Source organism: Geotrypetes seraphini, chromosome 2, assembly GCF_902459505.1.
Source record: "Geotrypetes seraphini chromosome 2, aGeoSer1.1, whole genome shotgun sequence".
Classification (NCBI taxonomy): domain Eukaryota; kingdom Metazoa; phylum Chordata; class Amphibia; order Gymnophiona; family Dermophiidae; genus Geotrypetes; species Geotrypetes seraphini.
The window spans coordinates 119,223,382-119,242,198 of record NC_047085.1 but is presented as its reverse complement, the minus strand read 5'-3'; the positions used below and the strand labels follow the sequence as shown (position 1 = coordinate 119,242,198).

The window sequence follows — 18,817 nt, the reverse complement described above, 5'->3', positions numbered from 1 at the left end:
CTAGCTTTCGCCGTCACCTTTTCAACCTGTTTGGCCACCTTAAGATCATCACATACAATCACACCCAAGTCTCGCTCTTCTGTCATGCACATAAGTTTTTCACCCCCTAAACAGTACCGTTCCCTCAGGATTTTGCAGCCCAAATACATGACATTGCATTTCTTAGCATTAAATTTTAGCTGCCAAATTTCAGACCATTCTTGAAGCTTCGCCAAGTCTTTCTTCATATTATTCACACCATCCAGCTTGACTACTTTATTGCAGATTTTGGTATCATCCGCAAAGAGGCAAATCTTACCTGACAAGCCTTCAGCAATATTGTTTATAAAAATGTTAAAAAGAACAGGCCCAAGAACAGAACCTTGAGGCACACCACTGGTAACATCCCTCTCCTCAGAACGATCTCCATTGATCACTACCTTCTGTCGCCTTCCACTCAACCAGTTCATGACACAGCCCGTCACTTTTGGGACCCATCCTGAGGGCACTCAGTTTATTTGTTAGATGTCTGTGGAACACCATCAAAAATTTGCTAAAATATAAATACACCACATCTAGTGCACATCCTCTATTCAAATCAAAGAAATTGATCAGATTTGTCTGACAAGACCTACCTCTAGTGAATCCATGCTGCCTCCAGTTCTGTAATCCACAGGATTCCAGAAACTTGACCATTCTCTGTTTTAAAAGTGTTTCCATTAATTTGCTTACCACAGAAGTCAGACTTACCGGCCTGTGATTCCCTACTTCTTCCTTACTTCCACTTTTGTGGAGAGAGACCTCATCCATCCTTCTCCTGGTCTCCGGTACCACTTCCCACTCTAGAGACTTGTTGAAAAAGTCAGTCAGCGGAGCTACCAGGACTTCCCTAAGTTCCTTCAACATCCTCGGATGTACACCATCCGGCCCCATCACTTTGTCTACCTTTATTTTAGATAGCTCCTCATGAGCACAACCCTCTGAAAATTGATCAGGGTCTATTACTCCTCCATCCCTATTCATGTTTGTCTTCTGCGATCCTGCTCCCGGTGCTTCAGCCGTGAACACAGAACAGAAATATTTGTTAAACAATTCGGCCTTTTCTTTATCAGCTTCTACATATTCCTCCCCTTTACCTTTGAGTCTCACAATGCCACTTTTGCACTTCTTCCTATCACTAATATATCTAACAAAGTCTTGTCTCCCTGTCTTACCGTGTCAGCTGTTTTTTCTTCCATTTGTATCTTTGCTTTCCTTGCCCTACAGATCCTGCAGTTGTATGGTTTTAATATGATCTTTAACATATAACGCTACTCCTCCTCCTTTTCTTCCTACCCTCTCTTTCCTGAACAGATTATAGACTGGTATAACTACATCCCATTCATGGTTCTCTGTGAACCATGTCTCTGTGATCACCACTATACCAACTCCTCTTCTTCCATTACAATTTCTAGATCCAGAATCTTGTTTCCCTTACTTCGAACATTAGTATACTGTATACTTCTTTCCAGACATTGCCCACTTTTCCCATTCGTGTAGAGGTATTCAGTGATTTACTTATCTGAGGTCTTATACTCACCCGAGAGCTTTGATCACCCTGCCCCATCACTTCTAGTTTAAAGCCCTCTTCAGTAGATTAACCAGCCTGCTGGCAAAGACACTTCTTCCCTTCTTTGATAGATGCACACCATCTCTGCTCAGCATCCTTGGAAAATCATCCCATGGTCCAGGAATCTAAAACGCTCTTGACGACACCATCCACGTAGTCACACATTCATCTCCAGAATGCAAGTTTCTCTGCCCTGGCCTTAACCGCTCTTACCACATCCTCTAGCAATACATTCCAGAGTTTAGCTATTCTCTAACTCAGGGGTGTCAAACTCAATCACATTAAGGGGACGAAATCCAAAGCACAGGCTAAGTTGTGGGCCAGACCCCGCCCAAACTCCACCCCAGACCCTGCCCCATAATAATACTAATTATAACACAATTTTTTCCATTCATTTTTCATATATACACACACACAATATAATCTTATTAACATATAATGGTAATGGTTAACCACAAAATTAAACTACACAAAACACACAAAACATTCATTCCTACCAGAACACAGATAACCCCTATGCAAATATGGGACCAAAAACTAAAAGTACTAATATATTAAAAAGAAACAAATGTATTTCTTCCTGAGCAGTGCAAAAAATAGACAGCAGATTAAAATGCTCATAAATAACACAATTCAAACACTAACTTGAAAATAAAATCATTCCCCCTACCTTTGTTGTCTCCTTCCCTCCATGCTATGCCTCCCTCTGGCAGGTGTCTAACCTTCTGGCTGACTCCAACCTGGCCGCTTTATGCAGCCCACGGTCCTATACCCCCCCACCCCCGGTGCTCCCTCCTCCTCATAGCCGTAGTGTACACGGAGCCACATGCAGCAGGTCCTGCACCTGAACCGAAAGTCTTCTCTCTGACGTCGCAACATCAGAGGGAATGCTTCTGGATGAGGTATGGGATTTGTGAGGAGCCACTGCACGTGGCTCCGTGCACACTACGACTGTGAGGAGGAGGGAGCCAGCCACAAGGTAACACTGGGGGCATCGGACTGCAAGCCACATAAAATGACCAGGCGGGCCGAATTTGGCCCGCGGGCCTTGAGTTTGACACCTGTGCTCTAAGTGAAAAAATATTTCCTCTTATTGGTTTTTAAAGTATTACTCTGTAACATCATCAAGTGTCCCCTAATCTTTGTAACTCTTGATGCAGTAAAAAAAAAATCAGTCTACTTGTACCCATTCTACACCACTCAGGATTTTGTAGACTTAAACCATATCTCCCCTCAGTCATCTCTTTTCCAGCTAAAGAGCCCTAACCTCTTTAGTCTTTCCTCAGGCGAGAGGAGTTTCATCCCCTTTATCATCTTGATCACTTTTCTAGTTCCACTATATCTTTCTTGAGATAAGGTGACAAGAATTGAATGCAATACTCAAGGTGAGGTTGCATTTTGGTCTTGTTAACCATCCCTTTTTTAATAATTCCTAGCATCTTGTTTGCTATTGTGGCTGCCGCCACACATTGAGCAGAAGGTTTCAGCATATTGTCTACAATGACTCATACATCTTTTTCTTGGGCTCTGACCCCCCCAAGGTGAATCGTAGCATCTGGTAACTATGATATGGGTTATTCTTCCCAAAGTGAATCACTTTGCATTTGTCCACATTACATTTCATCTGCTATTTGGATTCTCAGTCTTCCAATTTCCTAAGGTCTGCCTCAATTTTTTAGTCTGCATGCATTTTAACAGTTTTGAACAGCTTAGCATCATTGCAAATTTAATAACCTCATCTATCGTTCCAATTTCTAGACCATTTATAAATAAGTTAAATAGCACTGGTCCCAATAAAGATCCCTGTGGCACTCCACTATTTACCCTCCTCCACTGAGAAAATGGCCATTTAACACTACCTACTGTTTTCTATCTGATAACCAATTCCTAATCCACAACTAAATATTGCCTCCTATCCTATGACTCTTTAATTTTCTCAAGAGCCTTTCATGAGAAACTTTGTAAAAAGCTTTCGGAAAATCTAGATACATTACATCAAACAGCTCACCTTTATCTACATCAGAGCTGCCCTATTCTGGTCCTTGAGATCTATTGGTAGGCCAGATTTTCAGGATATCCACAATTAATATGCATGAGAGAGATTTGCCTGCACTGCCTTCTTGGTATGCAAATCTTTCTCATGCATGTTCATTGTGGATATCCTGAAAACCTGGCCTGCTAGATCTCGAGAACTGGAATTGGGCAGCTCTAATCTACATGTTTATTCACACCTTCAAAGAAGTCAATCAGATTGGTGAGGCAAGATCTCCCTTGGCTGAACCCATGCTGACTCTGTTCCATTACATAATATTTGTCTACATGTTCCACAATTTTATTTTTTATAATTTTTTTCCACTATTTTGCCCGGCTCTAAAGTCAGGCTTACCGGTCTGTAATTTCCCGGATCTCTCCTGGAACCCTTTTGAGGGAATTACCGACAATTTTAGTGACAGATTACAGATCAACAATTTCATGTTTGAGTTCTTTCAGTACCCTGGGATGTATACTATTCAGTCCAGATGATTTATCACTCTTTAACTTGTCATTGTAGGTTTAGTACATCTTCCAGGTTCACCAAGATTTCTTTCAGTTCTTCCAAATCATCACCCTTGAAAACTATTAACGGTTCAGGTAGATCTCTTTTTTTAAAAAAAATTCTTTATTCATTTTAACATTAAATACGTGGAGGGGCATAATCGAAAGGAACGTCTAAGTCTGTTTTCGTTAAAGTCGCAAGTCGTCCAAAGAAAAAAACAGCCTAGGATACATTTTCAAAAAATACGTCCAAAATTTTTTCTTTCGAAAATTGTCTAATTAACCGGGGGGTGGATTGTCGATCTCCCGGGAGGTGGGGTGGGAGGCACTGCCGATTTTTCCCGGAGGGCCCACGTTACCAAACAAAAAAAACCCTGAGTCCTCTGTTTCTTCATCGGGCCCCCCTGACTACTTCGGGCCCTAGACAAGTGCCTACTGGGCCTACCCATTAATCCAGTCCTGGTTAAAACTTTTGACTGGTTTGAAACTGGTTTTAAAAATATATGTGGAAAAAATGAAACAGCATTTGCCTACAAATTGAAAGGGGATAGATTCCGTACAAACATAAAGAAGTTCTTCTTCACCCAGAGAGTGGTAGAAAACTGGAACGCTCTTCCGGAGTCTGTCATAGGGGGAAAAAAACCCTCCAGGGATTGAAGACGAAGTTAGACAAGCTCCTGCTGAATCAGAACGTACGCAGGTAGGGTTAGTCTCAGTTAGGGCGCTGGTCTTTGACCAGAGTGCTGCCACGAGAGCAGACTGCTGGGCATGATGGACCACTGGTCTGACCCAGCCGCGGCAATTCTTATGTTCTTATGTTCGTAATAGGATTTATATAAGCACAGTGAAATATTAAAGTATCTAATCTAATCTAATCCAGTATTATCTCATTTATTCTTTCACATATAAATCTCTTTGTATTTTTCAGTCTTACTGTTAGGAACCAAGAAGAAGAGAGAGCAAGGAAACCATCCAATGAAATCAGAGTTAGAAGCATCCCAACCTTTGAAGAAAGGTAGATTTTTGCATACCAATTAGAAGATCCCTCTTTGACAGCTAAAGCTGAACCATAAGTGGCCAGAAATGTGTCAGACATTACCACCTCTTTCCTAGCAGAGCAAAATTACTGCATCTGTAGTTTACTAGTTAGCTGTGAAGAACCACAGCAAACGCATAATCATCAGTGCTGTCTGTTGCAAGCTGGAAGACCATAGCTCTGTTATTAGATGTGGTTCTCGTACATGGAAATAGCAGCATGTACAGTATATGTGTAGATTGCAGAAAGTCACTAGGGCCCATATTCTATAAACAGCACCTTAACTTAGGCGCTGTTTAAAAGTTATTTTAAAAGACATTTCCAGGTGACTACCAGCCTAAACAAATTGCACCAGAATAGCACCTCCGGAGGCACCCACCGGCGGGTAACACCACACTAATACTGGAAGTGGCATTAGAGAATGGTAGGTGCCTCCAGAGGCGTGATTCATGTCAAAGGTAGGTACCGGAAATGAGGACTTTGAAAACCATGGCCTACATTTCCTGCACCTACCTTTGCCGGATGCACAGTTCTCTAAATCAGGGCTGCCCAAGTCCGGTCCTCGAGATCTACTGGCAGGCCAGGTTTTCAGGATATCCACAATGCATATGCATGAGAGAGAGATTTGCATACCAAGAAGGCAGTGCAGGCAAATCTCTCTCATGAATATGCATTGTGGATATCCTGAAAACTTGGCTTGCCAGTAGATCTCAAGGACCGGATTTGGGCAGCCCTGCGCTAAATGGCACCGTTGCCTGATTGACGTGCAGTCGGCAGCCACTTTTAAGGCAGCCGCTGACAACAGCACCATTTAGAGAATCCGGGCCTAGGTGTAGAGATTTTATGGAGGCGTTGTTTGGCCAAAAAACTGTCCGTGTAGGGGAATTCAGGTATATATTAAAACATGTCCATGCTGGTTTCTGTACCTGCTCTAAGGCATGCACAAATGCTAGCTACCTTTTCATTTGGACTTGCAGGTCTCCACCTAGAAGTCACAGGACAATTTTGTTACCCTCTGTGATATCTAATGCCACCTCAACCATTCAGTAAAAAGAGTTATTTAAATCAGCTCCTTAACCAGCTACTTTGGTACATGAAGCTTTATAAAATCAGGAACATAAACATATAAATGCCAGCAAATACATATGTATGTTGTGAGATTGGCATCTACATAAGTAGATGACAGGCCATAACATGTAGAGCCCCAAATGATGTTGCTTTTTTGAAACATTTTTTTTCTTTAAAGATTGATCCCACCATACATGCTGGCAAATATATACATACTTGCTGACACTCATGTATTTTACAAAAAGCTATGCATTCAGCAGTACTATCTGTAAAATATTGGGGGAATTGTGAGTGTCCCAATCTAGATGCTCCAATCCCTTCCTTGACATTCTAACATAGTAGCGTTGTAAATGACAGCAGATAAAGAACTGTGTAGTTCATCTAGCCTGCTCCACAGTTACATTCATTCTCAAGGTAACAAACCAGTAAAATTATTCGTTTTACTTGCTAAGTTTCAGTATATGATGTTTTCCCCTCACCCTGAGATCAGTAAGACCTGTACTCAAGTCTAAAAAAGGTATAATTGCTCCTGTTCCTTCTAGCCACGTATGGGACAGAGACCATAGAAGTCTGTCCGGCATTGGCTAAACCGCCCCACACTGTCCATGAGTACTTAGCATACGCTGGCAAGTAGTTCTAACAGAAGAAACTAGTAATTTATGTGCTTACATTATACTGCAAAATTTATAGCTAGATAACAATTGAAGAAACCTAAATTTATTGATCAGGCTTCTTGCTTTAATAAGGAAAAGCTAGGCATATCTTATGAAGAGGCACATTAAATCTTAAAATTCTATGGAGGCCATCTCTCAGACCTTTAGCGAATGAGTAATACTACTACTGTTAATTATTTCTATAGTGCTACCAGACGCACGCAGTCACAAAGAGTAAGAAAACAGTCCCTGCTCGAAAGAGCTTACAATCGAAATAGGCAAGACAGACAAACAAGATGTCATGGATACAGTTAAGGGGGAACGGTTAATCTGCTGGCTGGGTTGGAGGGCAGAGGGGAGTACAGGACAATGAAACTATTGTGACATCACTGATGAGGTTGGCTCTTTTTGGTGGAATGAGGCATTATGACATCACAATCTCAGCTCTGATTCCCAAAGACAAACAGGATGTCATGGATACAGTTAAGGAGAACAGTTAATTAGTGGGCTGGGTTGGAGGGCAAAGGAGTAGGGTTATGGATTGAAAGATTGAATGAGTAGACTGAAAAGTGTACAACTGCCAAATGACTTAGTTTTTCCTGCACAGAATGCCACTGAGTTGTAACAACAGTGTTTGATATTACAGTCACAAAAGTTTGTGCCTGTTAGTGTTTCCAAGATTGTGTGTTCTCACTTAATATTTATATGATTGTGCATTTACTGTAAGATTATGACTCCTGATGCAGGTTTCTAAGTGCCGAAATACAGCCCCATGTTGAGCCATGGCCTCTTCTCCTTTTTTGGGAAGACCATTTATCTGGCCCTACTTTTTTTTGGCTTGTTTACCAATGGGGGGGGGGGTCTGTCGCTTTCCTTTTTTTTGCTTTAGCGTTTCAAACGCAATGGAAACCTTCCCTTTAAGAATGCCTAAAATATGAAAATTCCAGATCTCACAGAAATTTGTGAATGGTATGCAAAATTCACGTATGCACTGTAGATTTTAGTGGATAAAAGTACGCCGCAACTATAAAAGAATGCAGAAGCTTTGCAGACATTATCACAAGATTTTCCAGCATTAAATACCTGCCCCTCAGTTCATCCAAAATTTGAACACCAAATTCTGTGGTGGAAAGATTCAAGTAAGTTGTTTTCCACAAGTTTTTCTACCAAGACAAAAAGCCTAAAATCTGCTTGTTCTGTTGATAAACTACTTGCATATCTTTAGCCATATCTTTAGATTGGCATATTTTTTTAACCTTTGGCAGAGGTGGAAAAACTGATATATAGCTAACTAAAATGTTTAAATGTTTAGCTACTTATTTTTCCCGGATGATAAAGGAAGGCCCCATTGGGAGTAGAGAAGTGAGAAAGATGATAATGGGGAGCTGCAATATTGTACTACATAGTAACATAGTAGATGACGGCAGATAAAGACCCGAATGGTCCATCCAGTCTGCCCAACCTGATTCAATTTAAATTTTTTTTTTTTTTTTTTTTTTTTTATTAATTTTTCTTCTTAGCTATTACTGGGCAAGAATCCAAAGCTTTACCCGGTACTGTGCTTGGGTTCCAACTGCCGAAATCTCTGTTAAGACCTACTCCAGCCCATCTACACCCTCCCAGCCATTGAAGCCCTCCCCTGCCCATCCTCCACCAAATGGCCATACACAGACACAGACCATGCAAGTCTGCCCAGTAACTGGCCTAGTTCAATATTTAATATTATTTTCTGATTGTAAATCTTCTGTGTTCATCCCACGCTTCTTTGAACTCAGTCACAGTTTTACTCTCCACCACCTCTCTCGGGAGCGCATTCCAGGCATCCACTATCCTCTCCGTAAAGTAAAATTTCCTAACATTGCCCCTGAATCTACCACCCCTCAACCTCAAATTATGTCCTCTGGTTTTACCATTTTCCTTTCTCTGGAAAAGATTTTGTTCTACGTTAATACCCTTCAAGTATTTGAACGTCTGAATCATATCTCCCCTGTCTCTCCTTTCCTCTAGGGTATACGTATTCAGAGCTTCCAGTCTCTCCTCATACGTCTTCTGGCGCAAGCCTCCTATCATTTTTGTCGCCCTCCTCTGGACCGCCTCAAGTCTTTTTACGTCTTTCGCCAGATACGGTCTCCAAAACTGAACACAATACTCCAAGTGGAGCCTCACCAATGACCTGTACAGGGGCATCAACACCTTCTTCCTTCTACTGACTATGCCTCTCTTTATACAGCCCAGAATCCTTCTGGCAGCAGCCACTGCCTTGTCACACTGTTTTTTCGCCTTTAGATCTTCGGACACTATCACCCCAAGGTCCCTCTCCCCGTCTGTGCATATCAGCTTCTCTCCTCCCAGCATATACGGTTCCTTCCTATTATTAATCCCCAAATGCATTACTCTGCATTTCTTTGCATTGAATTTTAGTTGCCAGGCATTAGACCATTCCTCTAACTTTTGCAGATCCTTTTTCATATTTTCCACTCCCTCTTCGGTGTCTACTCTGTTACAAATCTTGGTATCATCTGCAAAAAGGCACACTTTTCCTTCTAACCCTTAAGCAATGTCACTCACATACATATTGAACAGGATTGGCCCCAGCACCGAACCCTGAGGGACTCCACTAGTCACCTTTCCTTCCTTCGAGCGACTTCCATTAACCACCACCCTCTGGCGTCTGTCCGACAGCCAGTTTCTGACCCAGTTCACCACTTTGGGTCCTAACTTCAGCCATTCAAGTTTGTTCAACAGCCACCTATGAGGAACTGTATCAAAGGCTTTGCTGAAATCCAAGTAAATTACATCTAGCATATGTCCTCAATCCAGCTCTCTGGTCACCCAATCAAAAAATTCAATCAGGTTCGTTTGGCACGATTTACCTTTTGTAAAGCCATGTTGCCTCGGATCCTGTAACCCATTAGATTCAAGGAAGTACACTATCCTTTCTTTCAGCAACACTTCCATTATTTTTCCAACAACTGAAGTGAGGCTCACCGGCATGTAGTTTCCTGCTTCATCCCTGTGACCACTTTTATGAATAGGGACCACATCCGCTCTCCTCCAATCCCCAGGAATCACTCCCGTCTCCAGAGATTTGTTGAACAAGTCTTTAATAGGACTCGCCAGAACCTCTCTGAGCTCCCTTAGTATCCTGGGATGGATCCCGTCTGGTCCCATCGCTTTGTCCACCTTCAGTTTTTCAAGTTGCTCTTAAACACCCTCCTCCGTGAACGGCGCAGAATCTACTCCATTTTCTCGTGTAACTTTGCCAGACAATCTCGGTCCTTCTCCAGGATTTTCTTCTGTGAACACAGAACAGAAGTATTTGTTTAGCACATTTGCTTTCTCCTCATCACTCTCCACATATTTGTTCCCAGCATCTTTTAGCCTAGCAATTCCATTTTTTAGCTTCCTCCTTTCACTAATATATCTGAAAAAATTTTTATCTCCCTTTTTTACATTTTTAGCCATTTGTTCTTCCGCCTGTGCCTTCGCCAAACGTATCTCTCTCTTGGCTTCTTTCAGTTTCACCCTGTAGTCCTTTCTGCTCTCCTCTTCTTGGGGTTTTTTATATTTCATGAACGCCAACTCTTTTGCCTTTATTTTCTCAGCCACTAGGTTGGAGAACCATATCGGCTTCCTTTTTCTCTTGTTTTTATTGATTTTCTTCACATAAAGGTCCGTAGCCATTTTTATCGCTCCTTTCAGCTTAGACCACTGTCTTTCCACTTCTCTTATGTCCTCCCATCCTAACAGCTCTTTCTTCAGGTACTTTCCCATTGCATTAAAGTTCGTACGTTTGAAATCTAGGACTTTAAGTATCGTGCGGCCGCTCTCCACTTTAGCCGTTATATCAAACCAAACCGTTTGATGATCGCTACTACCCAGGTGAGCACCCACTCGAACATTAGAGATACTCTCTCCATTTGTGAGGACCAGATCCAATATCGCTTTTTCCCTTGTGGGTTCCGTCACCATTTGGCTGAGCAGAGCCTCTTGAAAGGCATCCACAATCTCCCTACTTCTTTCCGATTCCGCAGACGGAACATTCCAGTCCGCATCCGGCAGGTTGAAATCTCCCAACAGCAGAACCTCCTCTTTCCTTCCAAACTTTTGGATATCCACAATCAGATCCTTATCAATTTGCTGCGATTGAGTCAGAGGTCTGTAGACTACACCCACGTAGATAGAAGTTCCATCTTCTCTTTTCAGAGCAATCCATATCGCTTCTTCCTCTCCCCAGGTCCCTTGCATTTCGGTCGCTTGGATATTGATCTTTACATAGAGAGCTACTCCTCCACCTTTATGACCATCTCTGTCCTTCCTAAAAAGATTATATCCCGGTATGTTTGCATCCCATCCATGTGATTCACTGCACCATGTCTCTGTGATAGCAACAATATCTAGATCTGCCTCTAATATCAGGGCTTGCAGATCATGAACTTTGTTGCTTAGACTGCGAGCATTTGTGGTCATCGCTTTCCAGCTATTTTTCAGTGATAATCTCCTTTTTCGTATGGATTTTTGTGTCGTTTCACTTTCCGTTGCAATACTAAGAAATGAGTTGCTGATATTGCTTATGTTGCAGCCTTTACTACTATCACATCTTTTCTTTTGCCGGGGGTGGTCTCTATAATTGTCCTTCGTACATACACCACCCCCACCTTCTAGTTTAAATGCCTAGAAAAATATTGTCTAAATTTTTCTGCAAGGTTTCTTTTTCCTGCTGCAGTAATATGTAGCCCATCAGTGCAATATAGCTTCTTGTCCTTCAATGTATTTCCCCATCCTCCTATGTACCTGAAGCCTTCTTGATGACACCAGGCTCTGAGCCATCTATTGAAGTCCTCTGTGTTTTTCACTCTTTGCTCTCCCTTTCCATATGCAGGCAGTATTTCAGAAAAAGCTAAAGTCTTTACAAAAGGTTTCACGCCCTCACCAAGCTCCCTAATCCTTTGTCACAATGGATTTTCTTTATTATTGTATTTTTACACATTTACACATGGTCATTGAGGACCAGATTCAGTAAATAGTGTCCAAAGATAAACGTTGTTAAGATCCACACTAAAGGCCAGTTCTTAATGCTTAGTGCAGATTCCTTCACCCAATTTCGGATATAAGGACTTGCACCTGCTGAAATCTGGTGTAAATCTTTGCGCCCAACTGATGGCAGTTGAGCATGTAAATTCAAGTATTCTATAACATCATGCTTAATGAGAATGCCCCTAACTGTCCCATATTCCTCCCCTGGCCACATTCTCTTTTGAGTTGCACAGTATGACATTTAAGCATGCATGTTATAGAATACTGTAGGACAGAGGCTCCCAAACCTGCTCCTGGAGGTATCCAAGCTAGTCAACTGTTAAACTTGATTTGCATACATTGCCTCCATTCTACGCAAATTTCTTTCATGCATATTCATTGTGGATATCCTGAAAACCTGACTGTCAAGGGGGTACTCCAGGACCCAGTTGAGAAACTCTGCTCTACTAATGCTTTCAGCCAGTTCTTTTGCCATGTACCTGTATCGTAATTGTGAAATATTGATGTAAATGAGCATCACGGGGAAAAACTGTTAACTGATGAAATTTTAATAATCAAAAATTGTTGTGCTAACATTTCATGACATGAGACAGCATATTCTGTGAGTTCAGTCTGTCTCTCTCACATATAGAAAGAAAAAAAAAACAAACCCACTGAAATGTACAAAGAAATCAGACAGATTAGTTGATTCGAACTGATATTATAAATCATGTGGGATGGGTAATGTTTTGACCTGCCAAGTGTGAGTAAACCTGCATCACCCTCAGCTGAGGTCAAATGGTTGGTACAATAAGTGGTGACCTTTTTTTCATTAGCTGGTGTAAAACAACAAGATTATTAAATTAATATTTTGTTTTTATTTCTGTCTTTCTATTCTCTACACTACACTACAAAACGCAAAAGCCCAGCTCCTACACTTGAAGATGTAAACTCCTGGGCGCAGTCATTCGACACATTAATGAGCACTCCTGGGGGCAGAAATGCTTTCCGGGAATTTTTGCGAACAGAATTCAGCGAGGAGAACATGCTTTTCTGGATGGCCTGTGAGGATCTAAAGCGGGAAGTCAACAAAAATATAACTGAGGAAAAAGCAAGGCTAATATATGAAGATTATATCTCCATCCTGTCTCCTAAAGAGGTTTGTGTTCATTCGATTCCATCCTCTCCCCAAACAGAGAAGTTTATTATTTATTTATTTAAAAATTGATATACCGCATAAAAACTATGCAGATTACAAAATTACATGCATACATATTAAAAATACTAAAACATGTTTCGACAGAATATTAACTAAGTATCATTATTAAAACCTTTAATATCTCTGTTGAAAATAGAATGAGAAATCAACAGTTGTTATCCATATCTTACCCACCCCCCTACCCCCTTTTACAAAGCCGTGTTAGGCTTTTTTTTTATCGCCGGCTGCGGCAGTAATAGCTCCAATGCGCATAAAATTCCTAAGAGCATGGGAGCTCATACCACAATGGCTGGCGATAAAAAAGCCTAGCGTGGCTTCGTAAAAGGGAGGGGGGGGTTTAATAAATATCACTGTAGGGTTTCTTTTCTACTTCATTCAATAAGATAAACATTTCTGAAGTTTCCATCTGCGACACTCTGAAAACTAACCAGCATTTGTGTCGTTGTGTGCATACAGTGACACGAAAAAGTTTTACCCCCTTCTGATATCCCCTATTTTAGTATATATGCCACACTGTGAGCTTTAAATAAAATGTAATTTTAGATATAAGGAACCTGAGTTATCAAATAACACCATTTTTAAATTATTACTTCATTTACTTTTTACTTCAGAGTTATCAAACACCCATATCTAGCAAAAATGGTGCCGTACTCAAATGCAAAGCCATTCGGTAGCCAGGCTCCCTGTAACCACAAAATCTGTGAAAAAGCAGAAATGAGTGTGCAGAACTTGGGCTCTTTTATTAACACTTGGGGGGGCCAAGGGTCATTTTTATCAAGAAATGGAAAAGATACCAGTGCTCAGTACCCCTTCAAAAAAAAAACAAAAAAACGCTGCCCATATCACTCATATAAAAAAGTAATTGGTTGTACCACCTCTAGCAGCAATAATTCCAATCAAATGTTTCTGTCTTTGGTATCAGTCTTTCGCATCACTGTTGAGAACTTTTGGCTCATTCTTCTTTGCAGAACTGCTTTAATTCAGACATCTTTATAGTTATTCATTCCAGTCACAGCATCTCTATTGGGTTCGAGTCAGGAGTTTGATTAGGCCAAACCAAAACTTTAATTTTATTTTTCCTCAGCCATTCAGATATACACTCCTCCCTCAATATTCACGGGGGTTAGGGGCGGAGCTGGCCCGCGAATATTGAAAATTTGCGAATAACTTATGGGCCGGCTCTGACCCACCCCCGCCTCCCTCCCGCCTTCCCCCAGCATCCCGGACCTTACCTTGTGGTTTATCAGTATTTCGGGGCAGGAGCAATCTTCCTATGCTCCTGCCCTGTGCTGATCACTCATACAAAATGGCTGCAGTGAGTTACTGTAGTCTCTCCTGTATTAGCACTGAAAGATGAAGAAGCAGACAAGTTGATAGTAGGTTAAAACCCTTTATTGCAGATCACATAAAAAGATGCCCAGCAGCTGCGTTTCGCCCAGAGGAGCTGCTTCAGGTAGGGTATAAATATACACCCTGAGGTAGCTCTGTATGGCGAAACATGGCTGTGTCAGGCACCTTTCCATGTGATCTTTTGCAATAAAGGATTTTAACCAATGTTCCTTCTAAGGACCAAGTTGACGTGAACAAAAACATTTCTTCACGAGCAAAAGACTGAGTTGATGTGGGCAAGCATTTCCCATTACATTACCCTGTGAGCACTTCTTACAGGGGCACACACACCTATACATATTCTGTATGTTTTTCCTACTTGCTCATGTGTGATTTAACTATGGGGTCCTTTTACTAAGGTGCGCTAACTGATTTGGCGCTCACTAAATCAGCGCACCTTAGTAAAAGGACCCCTATATTTATTTATATAGCTACTATAATCTCATAAATTTTACCCTGCTACTGGAAGTTTAGCGCAACTTAAAGGAAGGCTCCCCCTGCAAATGCAAAACTAAACTTGAATGAATCTCTGTGGACCGTCGTATGAACCTAACTCGGCAATGTATTCGCTGGGAGAAAAAGTTTTAAATCATTATCATGTCGGTGGGGATGCTCCTTCAGCATTATTTTACTTCCTCTTATTCCCAGTCTTTCACTAACTCTGCCATTTTTCTCTCCCTTCTATATAGTGTTTACTCCTACATCTCCCCTTTCTTTCCCCTTCCATCATTGTCTCTCCTCCCCAAACATCTGCTCCTTTCTCTCCCGTCTTCCATTCAGCATCTGCCTCCTCTCTCCTCCTTTCTTTCCAGCATCTCCACTCTCTTCCCCTTCCATCTGTATCTCTCTTATCAGCAGCTTTTTACTTAGTTCCCCATGCTCTGTTACTGTCTTGTTTAAGTTTCATTGTGTTGACAGTGGGTCCAGGATGGTGATGATTCAATGGCAAAGACAATTTTCATCAGTTTAGCCATGCTTGACCAACCCCCTGTCAGTCCAGCACCTCCAAACGTTTGTCATGGGTTCCTGGCAGTGGCAGTGATGAAGACAAGCTGCCTCCACAGTAAGTTGCATCAGATGATTGGATGCAGAACAAGTCAAACAGAAGGCCATGAGGCTAGACTGAGGCAGCATGTCTTCATTGCTACTACTGTAGACTGCCCACAGCTAGCTTGGAGGACCACAAAATGGGGGGAAGGATTGAAAGAAATGCTGGGTTCACAGGAGGGAGGATGAGAAGAAAAGCATGAGAGAGCTGCCAGACCATGGAGGCAGGGAGCAGAGAACCTGAGAGAAGGGTACCAATCCAATAGCATGTGATTCCCTGGATACAGAGGAAGGTGACTAAGACCTGATTGACTCAGATGCCTAAGGCTCCTCCCTTGTTCGAAAGAGCTTATAATCTAAGCAGACAAACAGGATGTCATGGATACAGTTAAGGGGAATGGTTAATCTGCTGGCTGGGTTGGTGGGCAGTGGGGAGTAGGGTTATGGATTGAAGGCTATATCCTCTTGCAATTTAACAACTTTGAACAACTTTGTGTCATCATCATATTTAATTATCTCACTAGTTATTCCCATCTCTAGATCATTGATAAATATGTTAAAAAGCAGCGGTCCTAGTACAGACTCTTGGGGAACCCCACTATTTACTCCCAAAAAGACCTCTCTTATTAAGCTCTTAATTTCTCTTTTAAATACAAACAGCGGTGAGTGCTTTTCTATTAAACTTATCTCAGACGTTAAATGTTGAAAAAGTTTTACAGATCCCCGTGCGTTGTCAGTATGTTAACTAAAACAACCGCACTAGATAGCCCCACACCCTCTCCTGCCTAGCAATCTGTTCAATAATCTTTTAGTTCTATTGTGTCAAACTCATTTGTCAAAAATGTCAAATAGAGAACTTAGCTTAGGCAGGGTTAGGATCAAATGCTGCAGGTACCGCTATCACAGTTTTGTAAAAGGGGGGAGGGTAATTTTGCTGGATCCAAAAAAAAGATAGTATTACAATAATCCAAGCAACTTGTTATAAAGGCATGGATTAGTTTAGTCAAATTTTCTTTGGTCAATAAGATGTTAATTGACGTAACACACACATGATAAAAACAGGGTTTATTTGAGGCTTATCATTACAGTGCACTCCAAATGTGGTTAAATGCGAAGAGAGAGACAATTGCTGACCATTAAGAACAAGGAAAATTTTCAGTTCCCTTTGCTTGCAAGAAATCCACATTGCGGAAGATTTTTGAATACTGTAAAGACTGTGATCAAACAGTCAATAAGTTAGCAAATGTATTTTGACATGAAAGTCAGACATAATTGCTTCTTGGTTATCATCCAGAAATACAAGTAATTGGATGTAATCTGCAAAAAAAAAGAAAGAAAATCAATTCCCCAGGAATTCAGGAGTCTTGCCAGGGGTTCCAAGTACAGATTGAAAAGAATTGGAGACAAGAAGTCGATGTCTAACTGCTTTGAAAATGAGACCCCCATATCATTTTGTTCTAAGGGCCCCTTTTACAAAGCCATGGTAGCGATACTGGCACAGTAAATGCACCAAAACACACAAAAATTGAATAGGCTTTACCGCAGCAGCTTCGCTACCCTAAGCGTGTTAACCCACCTCCCCCTTTATGAAACAGAATCTGGTATCTAGATAAGTTGCAGTGATTCACAGATGGAGGCATCAAGCAGAGAAACCTTTCTTCCTCAAGGTTCTTCTGGTAATTTTGACAATTTCTCCTTTCCTACTTAGGTCAGCCTGGACTCCAGAGTGAGGGAAGTCATCAACAGGAACATGCTTGAGCCATCGCAAAACACTTTCGATGACGCACAGCTTCAGATTTACACACTAATGCACAGAGACTCGTACCCACGGTTCATGAACTCTGCAAACTACAAGGACCTCGTTGAGGCCTTGTCAGAGACCACCGCTGAATCTTAGGAATTTTCTCTCTTTTTTAAAAATTTATTTATTTAAAACTGTTTTTGAAAAAAAAAAAAAAAATAGGCACTATCAGTGGCAGGGAGTTTAGAGCTAATAGGATCTTCACCTGAAAGTAATACTCAGGCATATTTTAATATGGACTTGTAAACATTTTTCTTCTGCAGAGGGCTTCTAAAATGAATGGCCATTTGCATCTACTGATCAACATTAGTGACACTTTCCAAAGGAAGATGGAAACATTTGATGTAATATACATGTAAAAAAAAGAGTAGTAATTGTATTTTTACAACAGTAAAGAGCATGTACTCGATGACAAGATTTTGCCTGGTGGAAGTGCCTTGAAGTTTGCTATTACTTGAGTATGACAGACTGTAACCTCACACATGTAATGGCAGTGATACATGCTTAGTACCTAGTAAAGCTGAAATGGGTACTTCCACATGTCTTAGAGTATATACTTGTGAGAAAGATAAGTAGTGTGCTGATGGAAATCAAAATGACTCAACCTCAAACTCATGCAAGCCAATGGTATGGGAATTGCTCCCTATCAGGAGACTTTTTGTTGACAGAAAAGAAACCTATTATTTTATTACCAAGGATTGCTTGAAATGCACTTTTTTTTAAGTTGATAATTTGTGAATGTTTATAAAAATTAGTTTTGAGGAGTTCGTTTCCAGTTAACGTTTTTTTGCAAAATTAAAAAAAAAAAAAAAAATAACTAAAGGACAAAAGCGTGGGCATTTACGTTATTCAAAGAAAAAAAATAAAGCACAAGATTTTTATCTCAACGGTTGTTTTCTTTTAATCCATACTACCTGCATGCACAGACTAAATGTAAAAAAGAAATACTTTTTTAAGGATTTTTAAAGGTGATCTGGCCGATCTTCAGCTGGTGGCTATCTACGTTTTATGTCTACTGTTGGCTGTATTCCCAGATATTTAACGCTGGGCCATATCCAGGTACCAACATTGAATATCTGGTTATATATTGGACACTACAACTTATGCTGTTAAGTTAATATTCAGCCCTTAACTGCATAAGATGAACCGCATAAGATAGAACTGCTTTTTTGGCCCAGTTTATGTATTTATCTTATGCAGTTAAGGGCTGAATATTAACTTAACAGCATAAGTGCCCATTCTGCCCCTAGAATGTCTACAAGTCAGCTATTTTTGTCTCAAACATTAATCATGAATATTCAGCAGCACTAAACAAGTGCTACTGAATATTCATGGTTAGTCACGGACAAGCCATTTAAATGGTCTGGAACCTCAGCAGGCCATTTAAATTGCTTTGAATATCAGGCAGACTGTGTTTAGAATAAATGGCTATGAAGCACTGACATGCAGTATTTGTTATATACAT

At 40.9% G+C, this 18,817-nt stretch overlaps 1 protein-coding gene across 1 annotated transcript in view; it reads left to right on the top strand.

Moving 5' to 3' along the window:
- The window catches only part of RGS20 (regulator of G protein signaling 20), a 101,880-nt gene extending 83,414 nt beyond the window's left edge, over nucleotides 1-18,466 (top strand). Inside the window, exons 3-5 of the mRNA XM_033934005.1 lie at nucleotides 5,052-5,138; nucleotides 12,821-13,055; nucleotides 17,260-18,466. Coding sequence (XP_033789896.1) covers nucleotides 5,052-5,138; nucleotides 12,821-13,055; nucleotides 17,260-17,448 — 511 coding nt within the window. The 3' untranslated portion in view covers nucleotides 17,449-18,466. The remainder of the gene's footprint in view (nucleotides 1-5,051; nucleotides 5,139-12,820; nucleotides 13,056-17,259) is intronic.
- The last annotated feature ends 351 nt before the right edge of the window (nucleotides 18,467-18,817 follow it).